A 24,022-nucleotide genomic window follows, 5' to 3' on the forward strand; every position below is an offset into this window, starting at 1 on the left:
CTGGGTTTTATATGCAAACGAGTCGTGGAACACTGCATCAAAAACTAATGATGTAATGTATGGTGATTAACATAACATAATAAAATTAAATTAAAATTTAAAAAGTGTGTATCCTTGTCTTTTTTCTAATCTTTTTTTTTTTTTAAAGATTTTATTTATTTATTTGAGAGAATGAGAGAGCACATGAGAGGGGGGAGGGTCAGAGGGAGAAGCAGACTCCCTGCCGAGCAGGGAGCCTGATGCGGGACTCGATCCCGGGACTCCAGGATCATGACCTGAGCCGAAGGCAGTTGCCTAACCAACTGAGCCACCCAGGCGCCCATCTTTTTTCTAATCTTAAGGGGAAAGTTTTTAGTCTTTCACCACTAAGTATGATGTTAACTGGGGTTTTAAATAAATATCATTTATCATTCTGAGGAATTTCCTCTCTGTTTCTAGTTTTCTGAGGAGGTTTTTTTTAAAATCATGAAATGGTGTTGGATTCTGTCAAATACCTTTTCTACATCAGTTGAGGTGATTATGTGTTTTTTTTCCTTCATTGTATTAATATGATTAATTACCCTGATTGATTGTCTTATGTTGGATCACAATTGCATTTCTGGGATAAATCTCACTTGATCATGGTAAATAATCCTATGACTATGCTCTTGGATTTGATTTGCTAATATCTTGTTGAGGATTTTTGAATCTGTATTCAAAAGGAATATTGGTCTGGAATTTTCTTTTCTTGTGGTGTCTTTATCTGCTTTTGGTATCAGAATAATGCTGGCCTCATAGAATGAGTTAGAAACCATTCCGTCCCCTTCAATTCTTTGGGAAGAGCTTGGTAAGGATTATTTTATTTTATTTTATGTTTATTTTATTAAAAAATATATATACATATATATTTTTTAAGTAATCTGTACACCCCAACATGGGGCTCAAGCTCACAACCCAGAGACCAAGAATCACACACTCCACACTCCTGACTGAGCCAGCCAGGGACCCCTGATTTTAATTCTTTAAATGTTTGATTGCACTGTTGAAGCCATCCAGTCCAGGACTTTTCTTTGCTGGGAGGATTTTGATTACTGATTCAATCTCTTTACTTACTATAGGTCTGTTGAGATTTTCTGTTTCTTTTTGAGTCAGTTTAGATAATTTTTGTGTTTCAAGGAATTCGTCCACTTATTCTAGGTTATTCTTTTTATCTCTGTGAGACTGGTGGTAATGTTCTCACTTTCATTTCTTATTTTAGTTATTCATATCTTTTCTTTTTCTTTGCCAGTCTAGCTAAAGGTTTGTCAATTAGTTGACCTTTTTAAAAAACTAACTTTTGATTTTATTGATTTTCTCTACTTTTTTTCTATTCTCTATTTTGTTTATCTCCATTCTAATCTTTATTATTTCCTTCCTTCTGCTGCCTTCCTTCTGCTTCAGTTCTGAGTTTATTTTGCTCTTCTTTTTTTAGTGCATTAAGATGTGAAGTTAGGTTTGCAGCACCTGGGTGGCTCAGTCAGTGGAGCCTCTGACTCTTGGGTTTGACTCAGGTCATGATCTCATGAGTTGTGAGCTGGGCTCCAAGCTCAGCAGGGAGTCTGCTTGGGGATTCTCTTCCTCTGCCCCTCCCCCAACTCGCTCATGTATGTGTGTGCCTTCCCGTGCACTCTTTCTCTTAAATAAATAAATAAATAAATCTTTAAAAAAAGATGTGAAGTTAGGTTATTGATTTGAGGTCTTCTTTTTTTAATGTAGTCACGGCTCTAAGTTTCCTTCTGAGCACTACTTTCACAGTATCCCATAAGTTTCAGTATGTTGTATTTTCATTTTCATTCATCTCTAAGAATTTTCTATTTCCCTTGTGATTTCTTCTTTGGTTCATTGGTGTTTAAGAGTGTGTGTGTTTAGGGGCGCCTGGGTGGCTCAGTCATTAAGCGTCTGCCTTTGGCTTGGGTCACGATCCCAGGGTCCTGGGATCGAGCCCCACATCGGGCTCCCTGCTCTGCAAGAAGCCTGCTTCTCCCTCTCCCACTCCCCCTGCTTGTGTTCCCTCTCTCGCTGTGTCTCTCTCTGTCAAATAAATAAAATCTTAAAAAAAAAAAGAGTGCGTGTGTGTTTAAAGTATCACAGATTTGTGAATTTTCCAGTTTTTCTTCTGTTACTGATTTCTAACTTCATCCTGTTTTGGTCAACAAGATACTTTATGTGATATCTATGTTTTCAAATTTATTGAGATTTATTTTGTGGCCTAACATATGATCTATCTGAAGGATATCCCATGTGCATTTGAGAAGAATGTGAATTCTATTGTTGTTGGGTAGAGTGTTTCTATATGTCTATTAGAGATAGTTAATTTTTGTCTATGATGTGAGGTAGAAGTCCAACTTCATTTTTTCCCATGTGGATATCCAGTTTTTATAGCACCATTTGCTGAAGAGACAATTTTTTCCCCATTGAATGATCTTGGCACTTTTGTCAAAAATTAGTTGGTCATGGATATATGGGTTTAGTTCTGTAGTTTCAATTCTATTACATTTACATATGTCTATCCTTCTGCCAGTACCAAAAGTTTTATGGTTTTTTCCATATTGGTCTTAACACATTTTTGTTTGGTTTATCTCTAGATATTTTCCAATTTTGTTGCTATTATAGAAAGAAACTTTGAAAAATTATATTTTTAATCAGTTATTGCTAATAACTAGGATATCTCTCTATATATAGTTAGATTTTTTTAACAACTGATAATCTATTTACTTTTTTTTTTTTTTTAAGATTTTATTTATTTGTCAGAGAGAGAGAGCACAAGCAGGAGGAGCTGCAGGCAGAGGAAGAAGCAGGCTCCCCACTGATCAGGGAGCCAGACACGGGGCTCATCCCAGGATGCTGGGATCATGACCCCAGCCGAAGGCAGCGGCTCAACCGACTGAGCCACCCAGGTGTCCTGATAATCAATTTATTTAAAAGGTTGATTTAAGCATCTGCAAGACTTCAACCTCAACTTTTGGCTCAATACTGATGGAAGTAATGTGCTTAACAATCTCAGAAGGACTGTGCAAATCAATGAGTCGCTTGTGGATCCTTATCTGAAAATGATCCCTAAGTCTTAGAACCTTCACCACAAGGAGTTTTTCTTATATTGATTCTCAGAGTCTTGGTAGGCATCTGAACTGGTCCTTTCACTTTGCGATTCTTTACTTTTTTGCCTCTGATCAAGTAAGGCAGCACATACTTTCTCCAAAGATTTTACATTGTGGTTGGTTAGAGTAATTCTAATTTGGTGAATCACCACCTCTTGTTCCATGGGTGTCTTCCTGGTGTCCTTAAAAGCCATGGACGAGGCAAGCTTTCTGACGGACTTGTTCCTCCAAGAAAGTGAACAGTGGTGAGTCAGGAGCTGGAGGTGTGTGTCCAGAGCTCTGCTATAGGTCTGACCTCATCTTCCTTAAAGAACTATTTTTTGTATTTTAATCATGTATCTTCCATTAGTTATTTGGTTCTTTTTTAAAAAAATTGTGGAAAATGCACATAATATACAATTTACCATTTAAACTATGTTGAAGTGCACAATTCAGTGTCATTAAGTAAATTCACAATGTTGTTCAACCATCGCCACTGTCTAGTTCCAGAAGTTTTTCATCATCCCAAACAGAAAGTGCATTTGGTAAGCCTTTTAAAGCTCAAGATTTGTATCTTTCTTCAATACTAAAAGATTTTCTTGCATTATCTCTTCGAATATTTCCTTACGTCTACACTCTTGGTTCACTCCATTTAACATTTGTATAAGATGAATATTAAAAGTTCTGGATCTATCCTCCATTCTCTTATTTCCTTTGCCCTTTTTATCTGCTTTGGCCTGGTCTTCCAGCTTGCTGGTTAGTTGTTCAGTATTTTCTGATCTTCAAGGCAATGTAATTGATGGTTTTGTTGACGGCAATAATTCTTTTTCATTTCCAAGTGATTTCTCTCTTTCTTTTTTGGTTTCTTGAGTTTCTTTTTTAAAATAAACTTTTATTTAAAAAAATAAATAAAATAAAATAAACTTTTATTTTTAGAATACTTCCAAATTTACAAAAACATTATGAAAATAATAGAGTTCCTCTTTATCCCACATCCAGTTATGCCTATTATTAATACCTTGTATTAGTGTGGTACATTTGTCACAATTAATGAGCTATATGGGCTAAAGCCCATATTTTATCCAGATTTCCTTTGTTTTGTTTTTTTAAGATTTTATTTAAGAGAACAAGAGAGCTCACAAGTGGAGGGAGGGGCAGAGAGTGGAGATAGGGAGAGGGAGAGAGAATCTCAAGCCGAGTCCACACTGAGAGTGGAGCCCGACATGGGACTCCATCTCATGACCCTGAAATCACAATCTCAGCTGAAACCAAGAGTCAGTTGCTTAACCAGCTGAGTCACCGAGGCACCCCAGATTTCCTTAGTTTTTATCTAGTGTCCTCTTACTGTTCCAGGATACCATTTTATATTTAATTGCCATGTCTGTTTAGAGTTATCTTTTCTCTGACAGTTTCTAAGATTTCCTTGTTTTTGATGACCTTGACAATGCTAGGCAGTGTTACCAGGTATTTTTGTAGAATGTCCTTAATTGGGATTTGTCTGATCTTGAAATTATGATTAGATGGGGTTATGGATTTTGGGGAGTAAGACTACAGATGTTAAGTGCTGTTCTTATATCCTGTCTAGCATACTATATATGTTATCAACATGACTTTCCATTGTTGATGTTAATTAATCTTGATCATCTGGCTGAGATAGTTTTTGTCAGGTTTGTCCACTGAAAAGTTATTATTTTTCCCCCTTTTCCATATTGTACTTTTGGGAAGAAGTCACTGTGCACAGCCTATAATTAAGAGGAAGAGACTTAGGGCACCTGGGTGGCTCAGTCGGTTAAGCATCTGACTCTTGGTTTTGGCTCAAGTCATGATCTCAGGGTTGTGGGATGAAGCCCCGTGTTGGGCTCTGTGCTCAGCCAGGAGTCTGCTCCAGATTCTCTCTCTCCCTCACCCCTCCTCCCCTTTCTCTCTCTCTCTCAAATAAATAAGGGGTGCCTGGGTGGCTCAGTTGTTAAGCATCTGCCTTCAGCTCAGGTCATGATCCCAGGGTCCTGGGATCAAGCCCCATGTGGGGCTTCCTGCTCAGCGGGGAGTCTGCTTCTCCCTCTACCACTCCCCCTGCTTGTGTTCCCTTTCTCACTGTCTCTCTCTCTGTGTCAAATAAATAGATAAAAATCTTTTAAAAATATATAATAAAAATAAAAAAATAAATCTTAAAAAAAAAAAGAAGAGTTATTATGCTCTACCTCCTGGAAGGCAGAGTATCTACCTAAATTATTTGGAATACTTCTGCCCAGGAGATTTGTCTGTTTTCCCCCATTTATTTGCATATATCAGTACAGACTTAGGGATATTTATTTTATACTTGGTTTAGAATCCAATACTATTTTATTACATTGCTCAAATTGTTCCACCTTTGGCTGTTAAGAGCTCTTTCAGTTAGCTGCTGTGTGCCTTTGCCACACCCCAATCATTGTAGTGTTTGTCTGTCTATCTGTCTGTTTGTTTTCGAGCACTTCTTTACTTTCTGGCACTACAAGATACTCTAGCCTCATTTAGTATTTCCTTCTCCAGTCCTAGAATCAGTCATTTCTCCAACAGTGTGTCCTGATTTTTAAAAATTGGAGAATGATACTAGAAATCAAGATCTGAGCACTAGGTGTCCAAGATCTCTTAATTGTATTTTTAAATAACATTCATAACATTCTTTTTATTTCTTCTGACTTCTCTGCTCTGAGGATATTAATTACAATTCTTTTGGAGACTCCTTGCATTTATTAATGGTATTTCCTTGGGTAATATTAATTATTGTATTTGTTGGATTTAGTCATGGAGGTAGTTTTCTTTAAATATTTAGTGATACTTTTATGTGTACTTATATTTGCATTTGGGAATCCCTGTTTGCTTTTCTGTAGCTGGAGTTTCTATTTTCTGTACATTGCTGCCAGTGATTATGGAGGAGGCATAAGGTGTACAGACAGTGAAGTCTGTCAGCAATTCATTTTCTCTTTGTGTGGAGGCATTACCCTGCCTCTCTAGCCCAAACCCTCTTGTCTCAGTGTGGGGTGAACACCTCTGATGCCTAATGTTTAGCTCAAATGGGGATGAAGGTACACAAATGATCAATCATTCCCCTGCTACCCACATGTACATCCTTTAAACTTGGGGTGCCTCAAAGCTGCTCCCAAATTTCATAGTGATCTTCTCCTGTATTTTTTTAGTCCTATAGTTTCCTCAATCATCTAATTCTACCTTCCTTGCATTTTTCAGAGACCTTCAAAATTTCTGACTACTGAAGACCCCTTTCATGATTGCCAGTTTTCTTATGTTTATGTTAACACCACACACACACACACACACCCCCTTTTTTGTCATTTATAGAGATTTTGATAGGTAGGGAATATAAGTGCCTGTTCTCACTCCACTATCTTGGTCTAATATCTCAATACTGCATTTTTAAAATGAAAACCTGAAAGAGACTGGAAATATGAGAGTGGAAAGAAATATATTTAAATATATATGTGTGGTAGAGTCTCTTCACTGCCTACTCAGCAGACATTTCCTCACCTTTTTGTCTGCCAACTGAGCCTCAATTTTGCAGCAGATAGAAATCATTTGATGTCAGGAACTTATTCTAAACCCTGGCATGAAGGAATAAATTATAATTAGTCAAAACTATTCATAATAATCCCTTTTTCCAGGCGCCTGGGTGGCTCAGTCGTTAAGCTTCTGCCTTTGGCTCAGGTCATGATCCCAGGGTCCTGGGATGGAGTCCCACATTGGGCTCCCTGCTCGGCAGGAAGCCTGCTTCTCCCTCTCCCACTCCCCCTGCTTGTGTTCCTGTTCTCGCTATCTCTCTTTCTGTCAAATAAATAAATAAAATCTTTAAAAATAAAAAATCCCTTTTTCCTTGACCAGTTATTGGTCTAGGGATACACATGCAACTTAATAAGACCAATGAAATGTAAAGGAAAATTTTGGAGCAGGGAGTCTGGGACATTCTCTTCTTATATAATAAAGTAGAACCACAAGAAGAGAAAACCCGTTTGTTCTCAATTCTCTTTTCCTAGAAGGAAGTGATGCTGGGAGCTGCAATAGCTACCTTATAATCTTCAGGTACAAGCACAAAAAATGAATAAAGAACAATAGAAACAGGCTAGGTACTTAATGAAAAACAGTGAGCTGCTGAATGACTTCTGATTAAGTCAACAATCAATGTCCTTAGAGTGAAAGTCACTGTTATCTGATTTTCTGTTACTTTCAGCTGTGTTTGAATACACCATGTAAATGGATATAAAGAACTTTTTTTCTAATAATATTCTAAAGTAACATAGATTAAAATCTACTTCTAATATTTCTTACATTTCTACATTACTTTTTTTCCTCCTCAGAAATACACCTGGAAGAGCAGACAAAAACCTCAATTTGTTCAATAAAGGACTCTAACACTAGAGTCTCGAAGACTTTGGTGGTTAGAAAACCTGCAAAAGTGATTTTCAATTTAGATCCAACTGCACTGAACTCAAAGCTAGAACAGCCATGGAAGAAAAATTTTTTCGAAAGATTGGAAGCAAGAGCCCAGGCAATGCAGCAGAAAATAATAGATAAGGACAATCTGAAGAAAGAACTAGAAAAAAAGGCTGAAAAAAAACTCTCTAGGGATAATTTGGCCAAAGAGTGGTTTAATGCTGAAAACATGACACTGAACACTCGTGCATATTTGCTTGACAAACTTCTGCCTACCTTAGTTCCTGGAGTGGAAAAAATGTTAATGCAAGTGGAAAAGAAGAAGCTTCGGGCAGATGTTGATAATACAACCAAGTTTAACCCAATTAATCATTTGGGGGAATACTTAATGAGAAACAATCCTTATTATATCAAAGACTCAGGAATGTCTGGTTATCAAAGGGTGATGAGGGATGTCACAGAAGCCCTGAAGATACATGTTCCCGACACTACTGGCAACAGGTACAATTTTTTATATTTTCAATTGATGATCTAGGTCCTTATATTGAAAGCAAGTAGAACAATGACATAATCATACAAACAGGACTTCAATAATTTTGTAATTATTCAGAAAGTATTTATTGAGTTGCTAGTATGTGTTTCACTATTTAAAAGGCACTATGAAGGGCGCCTGGGTGGCTCAGTTGGTTGGGCGACTGCCTTCGGCTCAGGTCATGATCCTGGAGTCCTGGGATCGAGTCCTGCATCGGGCTCCCTGCTCGGCAGGGAGCCTGCTTCTCCCTCTGACCCTCCCCCCTCTCATGTGCTCTCTGTCTCTCTCATTCTCTCTGTCTCAAATAAATAAATAAAATCTTTAAAAAAATAAAAATAAAAAAATAAAATAAAAGGCACTATGAAGATTAATGAAGCATATTAAACAAGGTCCTTGAATTCATGGATTTAGTTATCTCACTATGATCCAAAGTGTATATTTATTCGCTTATTATCTGTCTCCCTGCACTGGAAAGTAAGCTATATAAGAGTAGAGACTTTCTGAAAATTTAACTTTTCAGATAGGCAATATATTCACTTGGTTCAAAAGTCAAAACGTATAAGGAGTTATACAATGAAAAGTTCCTCTCCCATTCTTATCCTCCATCTACCCAGTACTCCACCTCTGCCATAAACAATGACTGTTCTTCATTTTCAGTGAATTTTTCCAGTTTCTTTATACATACAGAAGCAAATGCAAATATAGATTCTAAATTTTCTTCTTTTTATATAAGACCATCTGACTGAGTTACAAATATTTTCTTCTGTTTTTTACTTGCTATTTATATCTTGTCATGCAGAAGATATTTTATTTCTATGTGGTTGAATTTATTTTCTTTCATTTTATGACTTCTGGATTTCAAGCCATTGTTATTTTCAGGTAGTAAAAGAATCCTCCCATGTTTTTTTTCTGGAATTTTTATTATTTTAATTCCCATTTTAAGTATTGATCCATTTGGAATTTATCCTAGCGAAAGATATAAAATACGAATCCAACTTTTTCCTTTTCAAAAATGGCTATATGGTGATCCCAACGACAATTGTCAAATAGTCTATTTTGCCCCACTGCTTGAAACTTTATTACTAAATTCCTATATATTTTGGAGTGTATTTCTGCATTTTTCTTTCTCTATCCCATTGATTATCTCCCTGTTCATGCACCACACTGTGCTGCTTTAGTCACTGAGACTTTTTTTTAATTATGTTATGTTAATCACCATACATTACATCATTAGTTTTTGATGTAGTGTTCCATGATTCATTGTTTGTGCATAACACCCAGTGCTCCATGCAGAGCGTGGCCTCTTTAATACCCATCACCAGGCTAACCCATCCCCCCACCCCCCGCCCCTCTAGAACCCTCAGTTTGTTTCTCAGAGTCCATCGTCTCTCATGGTTCATCTCCCCCTCCGATTTCCCCCCCTTCATCCACTTACTGATTTTTTGACTTTATGTTGGTGTGGAAGTGGTATGTGTTCAGTAGAAATCATACTTTGAATTTTGAATTTTGATCTTTTCCTGGACTAGCAATATGCAGTATGATGCTCTCCTGTGATGTTGGGCAGTGGCAATGAGCCACAGCTCCCAGTCAGCCACACAGTCATGAAGGTAAATAATCCATACCCTTAAAACGATTCTGTACACATACAACCATTCTGTTTTTCACTTTCAGTACAGTTTTCAGTCAGTTACATGAGATAGTCTACACTTTATAAATAGGTGTTTGTTAGATGATTTTGCTCAACTGTAAACTAACTTAAGTGTTCTGAACACATTTAAAGTGGGCTCGACAGAACTATGATGTTGGGTAGGTTGGGTGTATTAAATTCTTTTTCCACTTAGGATATTTTCAATTTATGATGGGTTTATTGGAGCGTACCCCTATCATAAGTTGAGGAAAATCTGTATTTCAATAATTCTGACTGTGCTGGTCCTCACTATTTACTCTTTTATTCTGGTGTTTTTACTTCTTTTTTTTTTTTTTAAGATTTTATTTATTTACTTGAGAGAGATAGAGAGAGAGCATGCATACAGAGGGAGAGGGTGAAGCAGACTCCCCGCTGAGCAGGAAGTCCTACAGGGGGCTTGATTCCAGGACCCCAGGATCATGACCTGAGCTGAAGGCAGACGCTTAACCAACTAAGCCACCCAGGAGCCCCGTGTTTTTGCTTTTTAATATGAACTTTAGGATTGATTCATCTACTTGAAAAAAAAAGGAGAACAACAAAACAAACCTTGTAGGAATTTTTATTGAACTCCGTTTAAATTTATTTATTAACTTAGGGAAAATCAACATCTTTAATGACAAGTGTTTCTATCTGAGAACACGTCTTTCCATTTATTCCTCTTATTTTGTATCGATCATTGTTGTCATAAAGTTTTTTTCATTTAAGCTTGCATCTCTTGTTAGGTGTATTACTAGGTATTTTATTATTTTTTTATTGCCATTGTAAATGAGACTTTCTTCTTTCATTACATTTTCTATCTATATGTAGTTTGAATACATGAAAGCTATTAATTTCTGTAAATTTTTGTACTCTGCTACCTGAGTTCCATCATTAATAGAAAGAGTTTATTTTTTATTTTTATTAAAAGATTTATTTATTTATTTGAGAGAGAAAGAGAGAGAGCATGCATATGAATGGGGAGGGGCAGAAGGAAGCAGATTCCTCACTGAGTGTGGTGCCCAACATGGGGCTTGATCCACAACCGTGAGATCATGACCTGAGCCAAAACCAAGAGTTGGATGCTTAACCAACTGAGCCACCAAGGTGCCCCTGTTTATAGAAAAATTTTAGTTGATTATTTAGATTTTCTAGCAAGGAAACCTTATTATCTGCAAGTAATAGGAGTTTTCCTTATTCATTTTCAATTTTAATGCTTGCAATATCTTCCTCTTACCTAGTTACATTGGCTGGCTATTACTTCCAATAGAATGTTAAATAACATCCCTGTCTTGTTTATGACTTTAGTAGGGATGATTTCTTGTATTATTGCCTCATCATGAGCAGTTTTTAAAAACTATATATTAATACCATAACTCTACTTTATTTGGATCTGAAAAATATATATTTTATTACATTAGAAAAAATGTGCTGGGTGCCTGGGTGGCTCAGTTAGTTAAGTGTCTGACTCTTGATTTTGGCTCAAGTCATGATCTCAGGGTCCTGAGATCAAGCCTGGCCTTGGGCTCCACGCTGGGCGTGGAGCCTGCTTAAGATTCTCTCTGTCCCTCCCACAACTCTAAAAAAAAAAAAAAAGAAAGAAAAAAAAGAAAAAAGAAAAGAAAAATGTGCCTAATTTCTATATTGTAGAATGATTTTTTAAGTTTATTTTATTTTATTTTATTATTTCATCGTGGTAAATTCTTTAATCCTCTTCCCCTATTTCCCCCACCCACACACCTACCTCCTCTCTGGTAACCATTAGTTTGTTCTCTATAGTTAAGAGTCTGTTTCTTGGTTTGTCTCTCTCTCTTTTTTCCTTTGCTCGTTTGTTTTGTTTCTTAAATTCCACATATGAGTGAGATCATATGGTATTTGTCTTTCTCTGACTTATTTTGCTTAGCATTATACTCTCTTGCTCTATCCATGTCATTGCAAATAGCAAGATTGCATTCCTTTTTATGGCTGAAGAATATTCCATTGTATATACACCATGTATTCTTTTTTTTTTATAAATATTTTATTTATTTATTTGACAGAGAAAGACACAGCAAGAGAGGGAACACAAGCAGGGGGAGCGGGAGAGGGAGAAGCAGGCTTCCCACTGAGCAGGGAGCCTGATGCGGGGCTCAATCCCAGAACCCTGGGATTGATCCAAAGGCAGATGCTTAATGACTAAGCCACCCAGGCACCCCTATACCACATATTCTTTATCCATTCATCTATCGATGGACACTTGGGCTGCTTCCATAGTTTGGCTATTTTAAATAATGCTGCTATAAACATTGGGGTACATGCATCCCTTTGAATTAGTGTTTTTGTATTCTTTGGGTAAATATCCAGTAGCGTGATTGCTGGATCATAGGGTAGTTCTATTTTTAACTTTTTGAGGACCCTCCATACTGTTTTCCTCAGTGGCTGCTCCAGTTTACATTCCCACCAATGGTGCACAAGGGTTCCCCTTTCTCCACATCCTTGCCAACACCTGTTGTTTCTTGTATTGTTGATTTTAGCCATTCTGACAGGTGTGAGGTGATATCTCATTGTAGTTTTGATTTGCATTTCCCTGATGATGAGTGATGTTGAGCATCTTTTCATGTGTCTGTTGGCCATCTGGATGTCTTCTTTGGAGAAATGTCTGTTCATGTCTTCTGCCCATTTTGTAATTGAAATATTTGTGTTTTGGGTATTGAGTTGTATCACTTCTTTATGTAGTTTGGATACTAACCCTTTATTGGGTATGTCATTTGCAAATATCTTCTTCCATTCCGTAGGTTGCCTTTTAGATATGTTGATCATTTCCTTCACTGTGCAGAAGCTTTTTATTTTGATGTAGTCCCAATAGTGTATTTTTTTTTCTTTTGTTTTCCTTGCTTCAGGAGACATATCTAGAAAGAAGCTGCTACAGCAAATGTCAGAGAAGTTACTGCCTGTCCTCTCTTCTAAGATTTTTATGGTTTCAGGTCTCACATTTAGGTCTTTCATCCATTTTGAGTTTGTTTTTGTGCATGGTGTAGGAACTTAGTTCAGTTTCATTCTTTTGCATGTTGCTGTCCACGTTTCCCAACACCATTTGTTGAAGAGATAGTCCTTTTCCCATTGGATATTCTTTAACTCTTCTTTAAATGTTCGGTAGAATTCACCCTTGAAGCCATCTGGCCCTGGACTTTTGTATTTTAGGAGTTTTTTTATTATTGATTCAATTTCATTGCTGGTGATTGGTCTGTTCAAATTTTCTATTTCTTCCTGCTTTAGTTTTGGTAGGTTATGTTTCCAGGAGTTTATCCACTTCTTCTAAGTTGTCCAATTTGATAGGGAAATAGGTTTTCATAATATTCTGTTAAAATTGTTCATATTTCTGTGGTGTTGGTTGTTATTTCTCCTCCTTCATTAGTAATTTTGTTTATTTGTGTCCTCTCTTTTTTTTTTAAATGTATCTTGCTAGAGGTTATTTAATTTTGTTGATCTTTTCAAAAAGCCAGCTCCTGTTTTCACTAATCTATTCTATTGTTTTTAGATCTTTTAATTAATTATTTTTGTCAAATAAAAGGGCTCACATATTTATTACCAAACCAACCTACTGGTGCAGAAGCAAGAAGAAGTAAGAGAGAAAAATCATTTCCCTGATAAAACATGTCTATTGTCCAGGTAGCAGTGATGTTTATAGAGTGGCAGGATACAAGCACAAGACCTTCATGCAGCATAAATATGTGTGCCATCTCATGTGCTATCCCTTATAGACCCAGCTTGATTCTTCTCTAATGTCTCCTCTTGGAGTTGTACCTGATTTTATTACCAGTTCATCTGAATCCACTGGGGAATGGGACAATTCTGCCTTTGTTTCTTGGCCTGGGATCCCTTGATCCTGAAAGTCTTTTGAGAAAACATGATGAGGAACCTTCAACTGCACACACCACAATGGCAGAGGAAAGGATAACTGTTCTATTGGGGTTTTTTTAGTTTTTATATTATTTATTTCTGCTCTAATCTTTATTATTTCCTTCCTTTTGCTGGGTTTAGGTTTTGATCTTCTTTTTCTAGATCCTTTATAGAGTGATTTTTAAAAAAGATTTTATTTATTTTTTTTGAGAGAGAGAGCACGAGTGGGGGGAGGAGCAAAGGGAGAGAGACAAGCAGACTCTGTGCTGAGCACGGAGTCCAATGTGGGGCTGGATCTCATGACCCTGAGATCATGACCTGAGCTGAAATCAATAGTCAGACACTTAACCACACTGAGCCGATTTTTAAAGCTCAAGAACGATTGTTAATTTTGTCAAATGTTTTTTCAACATCTGTGGAGATGATCACTTGGTTTTCACCCTAGACCTGTTGATAATGAATTTTATTAATAGATTTCCTAATTTTGAGATATTGGAATTCCTGAAATAGCTCCCACTTGATTGCTATGTATTTGGTAACATTTAAATATGTTTCCTAATAATAAGAAAAAATAAATGTTTAATTCTTTCCTTTTAATTACAAATTTTCAGAATATTATGTATTATATCTCTAAGTCTCTATGTGTCTATGTATCTATCTATCAATAGGCATCTTGAGGAGCAATAAATGAAAGATTTCTGGGGGGGGCTCCTACCCAGGCTCAGTTGGTTAAGCGTGTGCCTTCGGCTCAGGTCGTGATCCCAGGGTCCCGGAATCAAGTCCTGCATCAGGCTCTCTACTTGGCAAGGAGCCGACTTCTCCCTCTCCCTCTACCTGCCACTCTGCCTTTCTGTGCTCTCTCTCTATCTCTCTGTCAAATAAATTAATAATATCTTTAAATAAATAAATATGTTTTTAAAAAAAGATTTTTTCCCCTTTTGGGGGAATGGTTCCTTTTGAGTATCATTGTAGACACATTGATTTTAATATATATTCAATGTATTTTAATCCATTATAATTACTTTTTCTTTTTGATCCTCAACTTGACCCAACTTTGGCTCCTGTGTTCTTCCAACCTTACTCCTTTAGTCTTTGAAAACTTTGTACATTTTTTAAAAAGGATTCTTTGTTCCTTTTGATGGAAATCACTCATCTGGGAGCTAGGAATGCTCATAAATATTGTATTATCATTGCTTCTAGGCTCTTTCAGGACTAACAAATCTCATTTTTAAAAATAATGAGTAAATATTGATAATTTCAGATCAAATACAATGTTTCAGGTTTTTTACCTAATTCCTTGATTCTATATTTGTATCTCTCTCTCTTTTTTTTTTTCTGAAAATCTTGGCTCCTAACAAGATTGACAATTACTTGTCTTATCCTACAATTTACATAAAATAGCTTCAAAATAATAATACCAACAATCCCAATAAAAGAGTTACTAGAGGGGCGCCTGGGTGGCTCAGTTGTTAAGCGTCTGCCTTCGGCTCAGGTCATGATCCCAGGGTCCTGGAATCGAGCCCCACATCGGGCTCCCTGCTCGGCGGGAAGCCTGCTTCTCCCTCTCCCACTCCCCCTGCTTGTGTTCCCTCTCTCGCTGTGTCTCTCTGTCAAATAAATAAATAAAATCTTTAAAAAAAAAAAAAGAGCTACTAGATTTATTTGCAGATTTTTTGTCCATAAAACATATCCTTCTAAGTATGTGTATATGATAAATGAAACCATGCAACAACTGGGAGAAACCAGGGATTAAGTTCCTTTATTACCAGAGAAAAGCCTTTTTAACCATGACTAAAAATCATGAAAATATTGCTAAACTTGATTACATAAAAATTAAAGGTTTTTTTCCTGGAAAATTGAGTCACAGCTACTCAATTTTGCTGTTGTATTACAAAAGTAGTTATACACAATATGTAAATGAATAAGCATGGCTGTGTTCTAATAACATTTTACTTATGAATACTAAAATGTGTCATAGATTTTCTACCATGCCACAAAATATTATTCTTATTTTGATTTTTAAAAACTATTTTATTTTATTTATTTTTTTAAAGATTTTATTTATTTATTTGAAGAGAGAGACACAGCAAGAGAGGGAACACAAGCAGGGGGAGTGGCAGAGGGAGAAGCAAGCTTCCCGCAGAGCAGGGAGCCCGATGCGGGGCTCCATCCCAGGACACTGGGATCATGACCTGAGCCCAAGGCAGACGCTTAACGACTGAGCCACCCAGGCGCCCCTTTAAAAACTATTTTAAAATGTAACAGCCAATCTTAGCTGTTGAGCGGTATAATACCAGGTAGCAGGTCAGTTTGGGCCCTAAGCCCTAGTCTAGATAACATCTAGGTCTCTTCCAGATCTTAAAACAAAAAAACAAAAACCAAAAACCAAAACAAAACAAAACAAAAATAAGATACTTTGAATGTCTGATGCTCTTCCTGAATCTTCATACTTTCCTTCTAATATCTTCTGGCATGAATACTTATACTAAAATTTATAAAAGAACCTAAAATTCTTTGTGATTTCTTTTTGTGTTCTTCCTATAGGGTAAACAACTAATCAGAAGCTTTAGGACAGCAATTCTTTTTTTTTTTTTTTTTAAGATTTTATTTATTTATTTGAGAGAGAGAGACACAGTAAGAGAGGGAACACAAGCAGGGGGAGTGGGAGAGGGAGAACAGGCTTCCCGCTGAGCAGGATCCCGATGCGGGGCTCGATCCCAGAACCCTGGGATCATGACCTGAACCGAAGGCAGACGCTTCACTGAGCCACCCAGGCACCCCTAGAATAACAATTCTTTTGAAATTAGGTACATATATACCACTAGAATAAAGTAAGAGATATGTACAGAACTCTTCTTTTGTTTTATTTTATATGTGGACATGGAATTTTAATTTTCAGTTGAAACAGTCTTTCTCAGAGTGTGGTTGCCTACGAATGACAACAGGATTACCTGGATGCTTGGTTAGAAGTGCAGATTCCTAGCTTCTTCCTCAGATCTTCTGAATCAGAACCTTTAGGCATGAATTGAGAACAAGTTCCACAGGAGGTTATTATGCACCCTAAAAAAAAGTTTCAAAACCAATTATGTAGAGAAACCAAATTAAAGGAGTTTTAGTACTAGTGAAAAGTTCCAACAGCAATAGGGAGCAGTGTCATTAAATTTAATAAATAGCTTAAAGAACATTTCTGTTCACCATCTGTTCTTGCAGAGCAATAAATGAGATTTGTATTTAGATCTACTGCCATAAAAATACTTAAAATTTGGGAACTGATGTCGAGGCTGTAAATCAATATATTGATATATACTTCCTCCTATTAGGGATATGTAAATCTCAATCAGTACATAAAAGTAGGCATTTATCAATATCTGTAATAAGAATAGTAATGGGCGCACCAGGACTCTGGTCTAGGTTTCATTGCCAGCAAATAACATGACACAAGAGGGTTAGTTTGTCTCACTTCTTGAATTGGGAGTTTGAATATTTAGAGTCATTTGAAGCTTGATAAGAGCCCTAGTTTTTCTTTCTTTCTTTCTTTCTTTCATTTTCTTTTTTAGTTTTTTTTTTAATTTGTTTAAGTAATCTCTATACCCCACGTGGGACTCAAACACACAACCCCGAAATCAAGAGTCACATGCTCTTGCGACTGAGCCAGCCAGGTGTCCCAGAGCCCTAGTTTCTATTGGAGCAATACTGTTGTAGGAATTTCATGCAAGAGTTAAAGTAATCAAAGATGCTTTGTTTGCCTAGTTTGTCAGGATTAGGGCTTTATCTCTTTCTGGCAAAAATTCAAGATCTATAGATCAGCATAAGACAGTGTCAAGCATCTGCAGAATATTCAGAAATCCTAGGGATGTTTACAACAGCCCAATACCTATTAACTTAAAGCTTGGATACACAGCAATCTTAGCTAAACGGTCTTGCTTTTAAATTCTCTGAACTATATCATTTGTATCATTAATCCATTAGAGAGTTTTGGAGAAGTCCATTCATATTAGGAATGAGAGTTTTTCTTATTTATATTCAAGAAAAAAGATGAATACAGTTTTTGTTTGGTTTGTCAAGACTTTATCCTCTCATGATGATGTTATAGACATTTGCCTCAACCTGGTCCAAAAAATTTTCATCTGACTACTCTGGATAAAAAGGGATTTGTTTCTGTGTGGGGTCTAAGAACAATAGATAAAGAAGATATTCCTTACTGATATGGGACAATTTTTATAGTGGTAGCCTCTTGTCTGAAAAATAAAATATCACTGTTGTTTGTAAGTTTTACATATGTATTATACTTTTATTGCTTTTCATCAGAGTTTCTGAATGACAGATTAAGAATTGAAGTGGATTTTAATTCTTACATGTTATTTTGCAAAACTGATAAGATTATGTTTGTGTCATTTTGCTTTTCTTCATATTTTCTTTTCTTTTAACATCTTTTTTCAGTAACTTTTCTCTCTGACTCCTGATTCCTTCCATGCTTGGGAATGCATATTTTATAAGTCACAACTGCTTTATTGTGAATTGATAATGAAAAGGATTTGTTGGGGTGCCTGGGTGGCTCAGTTGGTTAAGCGACTGCCTTTGGCTCAGGTCATGATCCCAGGGTCTGGGATCCAGCCCCGCATCGGGCTCCCTGCTCAGTGGGGAATCTGCTTATCCCTCTCCCCCACCCCCATGCTCATGCTCTCTGTCACTCTCTCTCTCAAATAAATAAAATCTTAAAAAAAAAAAAAGTATTTGTTCTTTTTTTAACTTTTATTTTTAAGATTTTGTTTTTAAGTAATCTCTACACCCAACATGGGGCTTGAACTTAAAACCCTGAGATCAAGAGTCTTGCTCTAAGAACTAAGCCAGTCAGGTGCCCCTGAAAAGTATTTGCTCTTAAAATAGGATTACAGGGGCGCCTGGGTGGCTCAGTTGGTTGAGCGTCCACCTTCAGCTCAAGTCATGATCCCAGGGTCCTGGGATCGAGCCCCAAGTTGGGCTCCCTGCTCAGCGGGGAAACTGTTTCTCCCTCTTTTCCCCGCTTATGCTCTCTGTCACTATCTCTCTCTCTCAAATAAATAAATAAAATCTTAAAAAAAAAAATAAGATTACAAACTTTCAATAGCCTGATTATGGTGATGGTTACACATATTCACACGTGTTTAAATTTATACAACTATGTCCCATTTTACTATATGATATTTAAAAAAAAATAAAAAATTGGGCGCCTGGGTGGCTCAGTTGGTTAAGCGACTGCCTTCGGCTCAGGTCATGATCCTGGAGTCCCGGAATCGAGTCCCACATCAGGCTCCCTGCTCAGCAGGGAGTCTGCTTTTCCCTCTAACCCTCCTCCCTCTCATGCTCTCTGCCTCTCATTCTCTCTCTCGCAAATAAATAAAATCTTTTAAAAAATAAATAAATAAATAAAAATTTAAACAGTTAAAAAAAGCACACAGATGTAATTTAAAAACTAAATTAAAAATTTTTGAAAATGACAAATACTATTATTATTAATGTTAGAACTTCATACTATTCCAGAGAAGCGGGGCCTATTATACTATAAATTTTCTCACTTTTCTCCACCAGTCCTGATACATAGTCCTGATCCTAGATGAGAGTTCAAATGAACTAGGAAGTAGATCTGAGACTCAAGGCAAAAACTTGGATCTTTTCCTGTGTGGAAGTTCTAGTGATGCATACCAGGTTCTGGCTTGCTAATGATCTCTGATCCCTACATCTGTTGTTTATTTCATAATTACTATGGAGTCTGTGCTGCACATTGAAATATCTTTTTGGCATTTTTCCTGTGACAATTCTTTATTACACTTATGGACTAATAATGGAACATTTAACCCACAAAGAGAAAAAATCATGACAAAATTTTGCATAGAATTGCTTTCTCCACCACAGCTACATAAAGGAGAAAAATAAGTCAGTATAAGTGCTCAAGCATTAAGGATACACAAGCCAAGTAAAAACTAAAAGGGAAAGAGACACAGGCCTTTATTTTACTTAATAATTAATTTTTTTACTTGATAATTCCCTACAAGTTAACTCATGTACAGTGTTCAAAGAACTTACGTGGACTGTGTGACAACATCCATTGTGTTTCTATTAGAATGTGGTATCTACAAAGGGTTTGTCAATTTACTTCAACATGCTTACTTTGTGTGTTTCCAAAAACAAACTCCACCCCCCTTCTCACTTGCAACTTCCAACAGTTTTGGCCAAATTGTACATGTAAGTTGGGCATATAGTAAAACCTTCACTGTATAGTGCACTCTTTATATAAAGTATCATCTTTGTAATTATTTTCCAGAATTTAATCTCATCTGATAAGAACATTGTAACCCCTACTTTCTTTTATATGTATTTTCATAGAATATTTTTGTTCATCCTTTTATTTTCAAATTTTCTGAGTAATTTTAATTTAGTGCTTTCTCTATGTACAGAATATACAATGTAGAATGCTCTTTGTTTTATAATTCGATCAGAATCCTTTTTTTAATAGGTAGATTTTAGCATATTTACATCTATGGATATAATAGGTGAGTTTTAGTTCTATCATTTTTTATGACTTCTTTTTTTTTTTTTAAGATTATTTATTTATTTATTTGACAGAGAGAGACACAGCGAGAGAGGGAACACAAGCAGGGGGAGTGGGAGAGGGAGAAGCAGGCTTCCTGCCGAGCAGGGAGCTCGATGCGGGGCTTGATCCCAGGATCCTGGGATCATGACCTGAGCCAAAGGCAGACGCTTAACGACTGAGCCACCCAGATGCCCCTTATGACTTCTTTCTTATTTTAAGCCTTTTAAATATAATTTTTCACTATAAAACAAATGAACCCCCAAATGTCTAACTTATGCTTGCAATACACCAGCTACCAGGACTTGGCAAGAGCAAGGGAATGTTTCATCCTTGATATGGATCTTCTTCAGTTGCCAGGAGACAGTGACTTCTTAGACAGATGTCTGTCTGCTCATACTCCACACCAGCTGTCACCTGTTTAGTGAGCCAAACCTCAGTGCTTAAGAAATCCCATAGGTGCTTCTCCCAAGGAGATATTATTAATATCAACTATTTTGCCAATTTGTATTGAGTATCATAGTTTACCAATCCAGTAAAACAGGTTATGCCAAAAGTGAGTGGCTAGACAAGGAGAATGCTTTTTTTTATAGAGTTTGAATGACTATTCTACCCAATGGTGTGTGGTAGGACTTCATCAAACAGGTTCTACTTTTATTCAACCCGAAGCATAATAATAATGTATATACATGGGCTAGTTTCATATCCATCTCTAAACCACACATATGTGTATGTGTATATGTGTATTTATGAAGTACTTAGAAATTGAAGTACTTGTGGACTGAGAAATCATGGTCTCCTTGGATGTTAGCCTAATATCCTACAAACGCACACACCCTGCAACTTGATGTTGAATGAGTCTGTGGTCCTGCTTCAGTGGCATAGGACATTCCTAACGTTAAAAAGACTGAGGTGAAGTTCCTGAGTCAAGTTCACTGCAGCTGGGGCTGGATATCTGGTATAATGTCTGACAAAGTGTGGTGGTCCTAGAGTAAGACTGTCCAAGATGTCCAGAAATTTCTGGGATTTGCCAGATAAAACTATTGATTCATTTTAAACTATCCAGTAACTGTTATCCTCAGAAGAAAATAGGATTTTTTCTGTTTATAGAAGAGAACAGACTGAAGACCTTATGGGCTACTGCATTGATTTGTATATCCTCTGCCCTACCTCAGTCCTATACCATCAAAACAGATGCTTTCCAGGACTCCAGTGGGAAATATCCAGTGGGAAATGCCCTCTGCCTTGCTCATACTCTTCCAGGAAGGTGGTTCAATTGGAACTCAACTACCTCATTTGGAAATAGAAATCTTCACCGTCAAGGCCAGCTTCAGAACTTGCAGGCACTAGATCTGATGCACCCAGCATGTAGTGATATTGAACTCAGACCATCAAGCCCTGACTTCGCTCATCTGGGCTAGATAGGCTGCATTCTTTATGCACATCAATTTTATTATTTCTTACATATCAGCTAATCAAAACCACTAGCCAGATGCCCTCTCCTCCAATCCAGAGTGCCAGCTTTCTATGTCTAGAACATCATTCCCCTCTTTTTTCTCACTGGACAATTTTTCCTGTGCTTCAAGAATTGGCGCAAGTATCTGGGTGCCTGGGTGGTGCAGTCTGTTGAAGGTCGGACTCTTGGTTTTGACTCAGGTCCAGATCAGGATTGTGAGATCAAGCTCAGCACTCAGCACAGAAACTGCTTAGGATGCTCTATGCCCCACCCCCACCCCTGCGCTTGCTCTTGCCCTCTCTCTCTCTCTCAGCCCTAGTATCACTTCCTCTGGGATACCTACTGTCACATCTGCTTTGGGTTGGGTACTCTTTCTTTATATTCCTGGAGTACCTGTAGGCTCATGTCAGCCTTTAAAGATTTTATTTATTTATTTGACAGAGAGAGAGAGCGAGAGCAGGAACACAAGCAGGGGGAGTGGGAGAGCGAGAAGCAGGCTTCCTGCCGAGCAGGGAGCCCAATGTGGGACTCGATCCCAGGACCCTGGGATCATGACCTGAGCCGAAGGCAGACGCTTAACGACTGAGCCACCCAGGCGCCCTCATGTCAGCCTTTAGCACATTATAATGTAATTGTTGATTTACCTCCCCATAATCTCTCTGAAGACAAGGACTATTTTTCTATCATATCTATGTTTTAGATATTTGTTATCTAACAAATATCAATAAATATTTGTTAGATAAATTAATTAATAACTTAGATTTATTGAGGAGTCTTCACTCAGTTAATCAGTATTTGTTACATAGCTACCAAGTGCTCAATGTTGAACCATACCTTATAGGGAGAAAATACAAAATTTGGTTCTTGTCATGAGGAACTTACACACTTGAGTTGAAGAAATATAACTAAAACATAGCTAAATTTATCAAAGTAGGTGTCCATATACATTTTCCCCGCTTCCAACACATTTCTCAATCTGTTCTATCTGGCCCTCATTCCAGGCTCTCTTCAATAAATGTCACTTACTGAGATCACAATGTTCTCCATGTTTTTAGGCCCAATGGAAGTTTGCAATCCTCATCTTACTTGGCCTCTTACCAATATTCAATGATGTTGACCATTTCCTCCTTGAGATACTCTTTCCTTTCCCTTCCATGTTATTATTCTTTACTTGTTTTCCTTCTACCTCTTTTTAGTCCTTCTCAGCATCCTGTGCTGGCTCATTCTCTGCCATCTGATCTTCAAATAGTAAGATTCCTTAAGTCGTGGTTCTCCAGTCACTCCAAAATCATCCTTGAGCGCTGTCATTCCAACACATGACTTCAGTTACCATCTATACCTTCATGCTCTTAGATTTATATCTCTAGTCCAAATGCCTTTTTTGAGCTTCATACCAGTATGTGTAACTATTTATTCAGTATCTGTATATTGGATATTTCACAAGCACTTCAGTTTCAAGTCATTGTCTTTCTTGGTTTTGCATCAAGATTTTCAAGCCCAAACCCAAGGGATGAATCTTGACACCTTCTGCTTCCTCACTATGCACTTTTCATCAGTCCTGTTGATTTTACCTCCTCTCAAATTTGCTCATTTCTGACGTTCCCTGCTGTTTTCACCCTAGTCTAAGCTACTATCAGGTCTCACCTGCACTATTGCAACAGTCTCCTAATTAGTATGTTTCCATTCACTCTTGACTTCTCGCAGTTTATTCATTACTTGTAACTGAAGTGATTTTTTAAAAAGGTTAATCTTCTGCCCATTTCTTAACTGGATTTTTTATTTTTTGGGGTGTTGAGTTTGATAAGTTCTTTATAGATTTTGGATACTAGCCCTTTATCCAATATGTCATTTGCAAATATCTTCTCCCATTCTGTAGGTTGCCTTTTAGTTTTGTTGATTGTTCCCTTTGCTGTGCAGAAGATTTTATCTTGATGAGGTCCCAATAGTTCATTTTTGCTTTTGTTTCTCTTGCCCCCAGAGACATGTCTAGTAAGAAGTTGCATCAGCCGAGGTCACAGAGGTTGCTGCCTGCATTCTCCTCAAGGATTTTGATGGATTCCTTTCTCACATTTAGGTTGTTCATCCATTTTGAATTTATTTATTTTTTGTTTGGTGTAAGGAAGTGGTCCAGTTTCATTCTTCTGCATGTGGCTGTCCAATTTTCCCAACACCATTTGTTGAAGACACTTATTTTCCATTGTATATTCTTTCCTGCTTTGTCAAAGATTAGTTGACCATAGAGTTGAAGGTCCATTTCTGGGTTCTTTACTCTGTTCCATTGATCTATGTGTCTGTTTTTGTGCCAGTACCATACTGTCTTGATGATTAAAGCTTTGTAATAGAACTTGAAGTCCAGAATTGTGATGCCTCCAGCTTGGTTTTCTTTTCCAACATTCCTTTGGTTATT

At 37.1% G+C, this 24,022-nt stretch overlaps 1 protein-coding gene and 1 pseudogene across 1 annotated transcript in view; one reads left to right on the forward strand and one right to left on the reverse strand.

The window, feature by feature from the left end:
• Window positions 1–2,936: 2,936 nt before the first annotated feature.
• Window positions 2,937–3,310, reverse strand: LOC115941355 (small ribosomal subunit protein uS10 pseudogene; annotated as a pseudogene).
• A 4,094-nt stretch (window positions 3,311–7,404) lies between these two features.
• Window positions 7,405–24,022, forward strand: part of EFCAB5 (EF-hand calcium binding domain 5) — a gene marked incomplete at its 5' end in the record, with an annotated part of 95,521 nt that continues 78,903 nt past the window's right edge. Inside the window, one exon of the mRNA XM_081805987.1 lies at window positions 7,405–8,018. Within this exon, the coding sequence (XP_081662113.1) occupies window positions 7,405–8,018 (614 nt within the window). The remainder of the gene's footprint in view (window positions 8,019–24,022) is intronic.

The sequence above is a fragment of the Leptonychotes weddellii genome, chromosome 15 (genome assembly GCF_054177405.1).
Source record: "Leptonychotes weddellii isolate Sample4059 chromosome 15, ASM5417740v2, whole genome shotgun sequence".
NCBI lineage: Eukaryota > Metazoa > Chordata > Mammalia > Carnivora > Phocidae > Leptonychotes > Leptonychotes weddellii.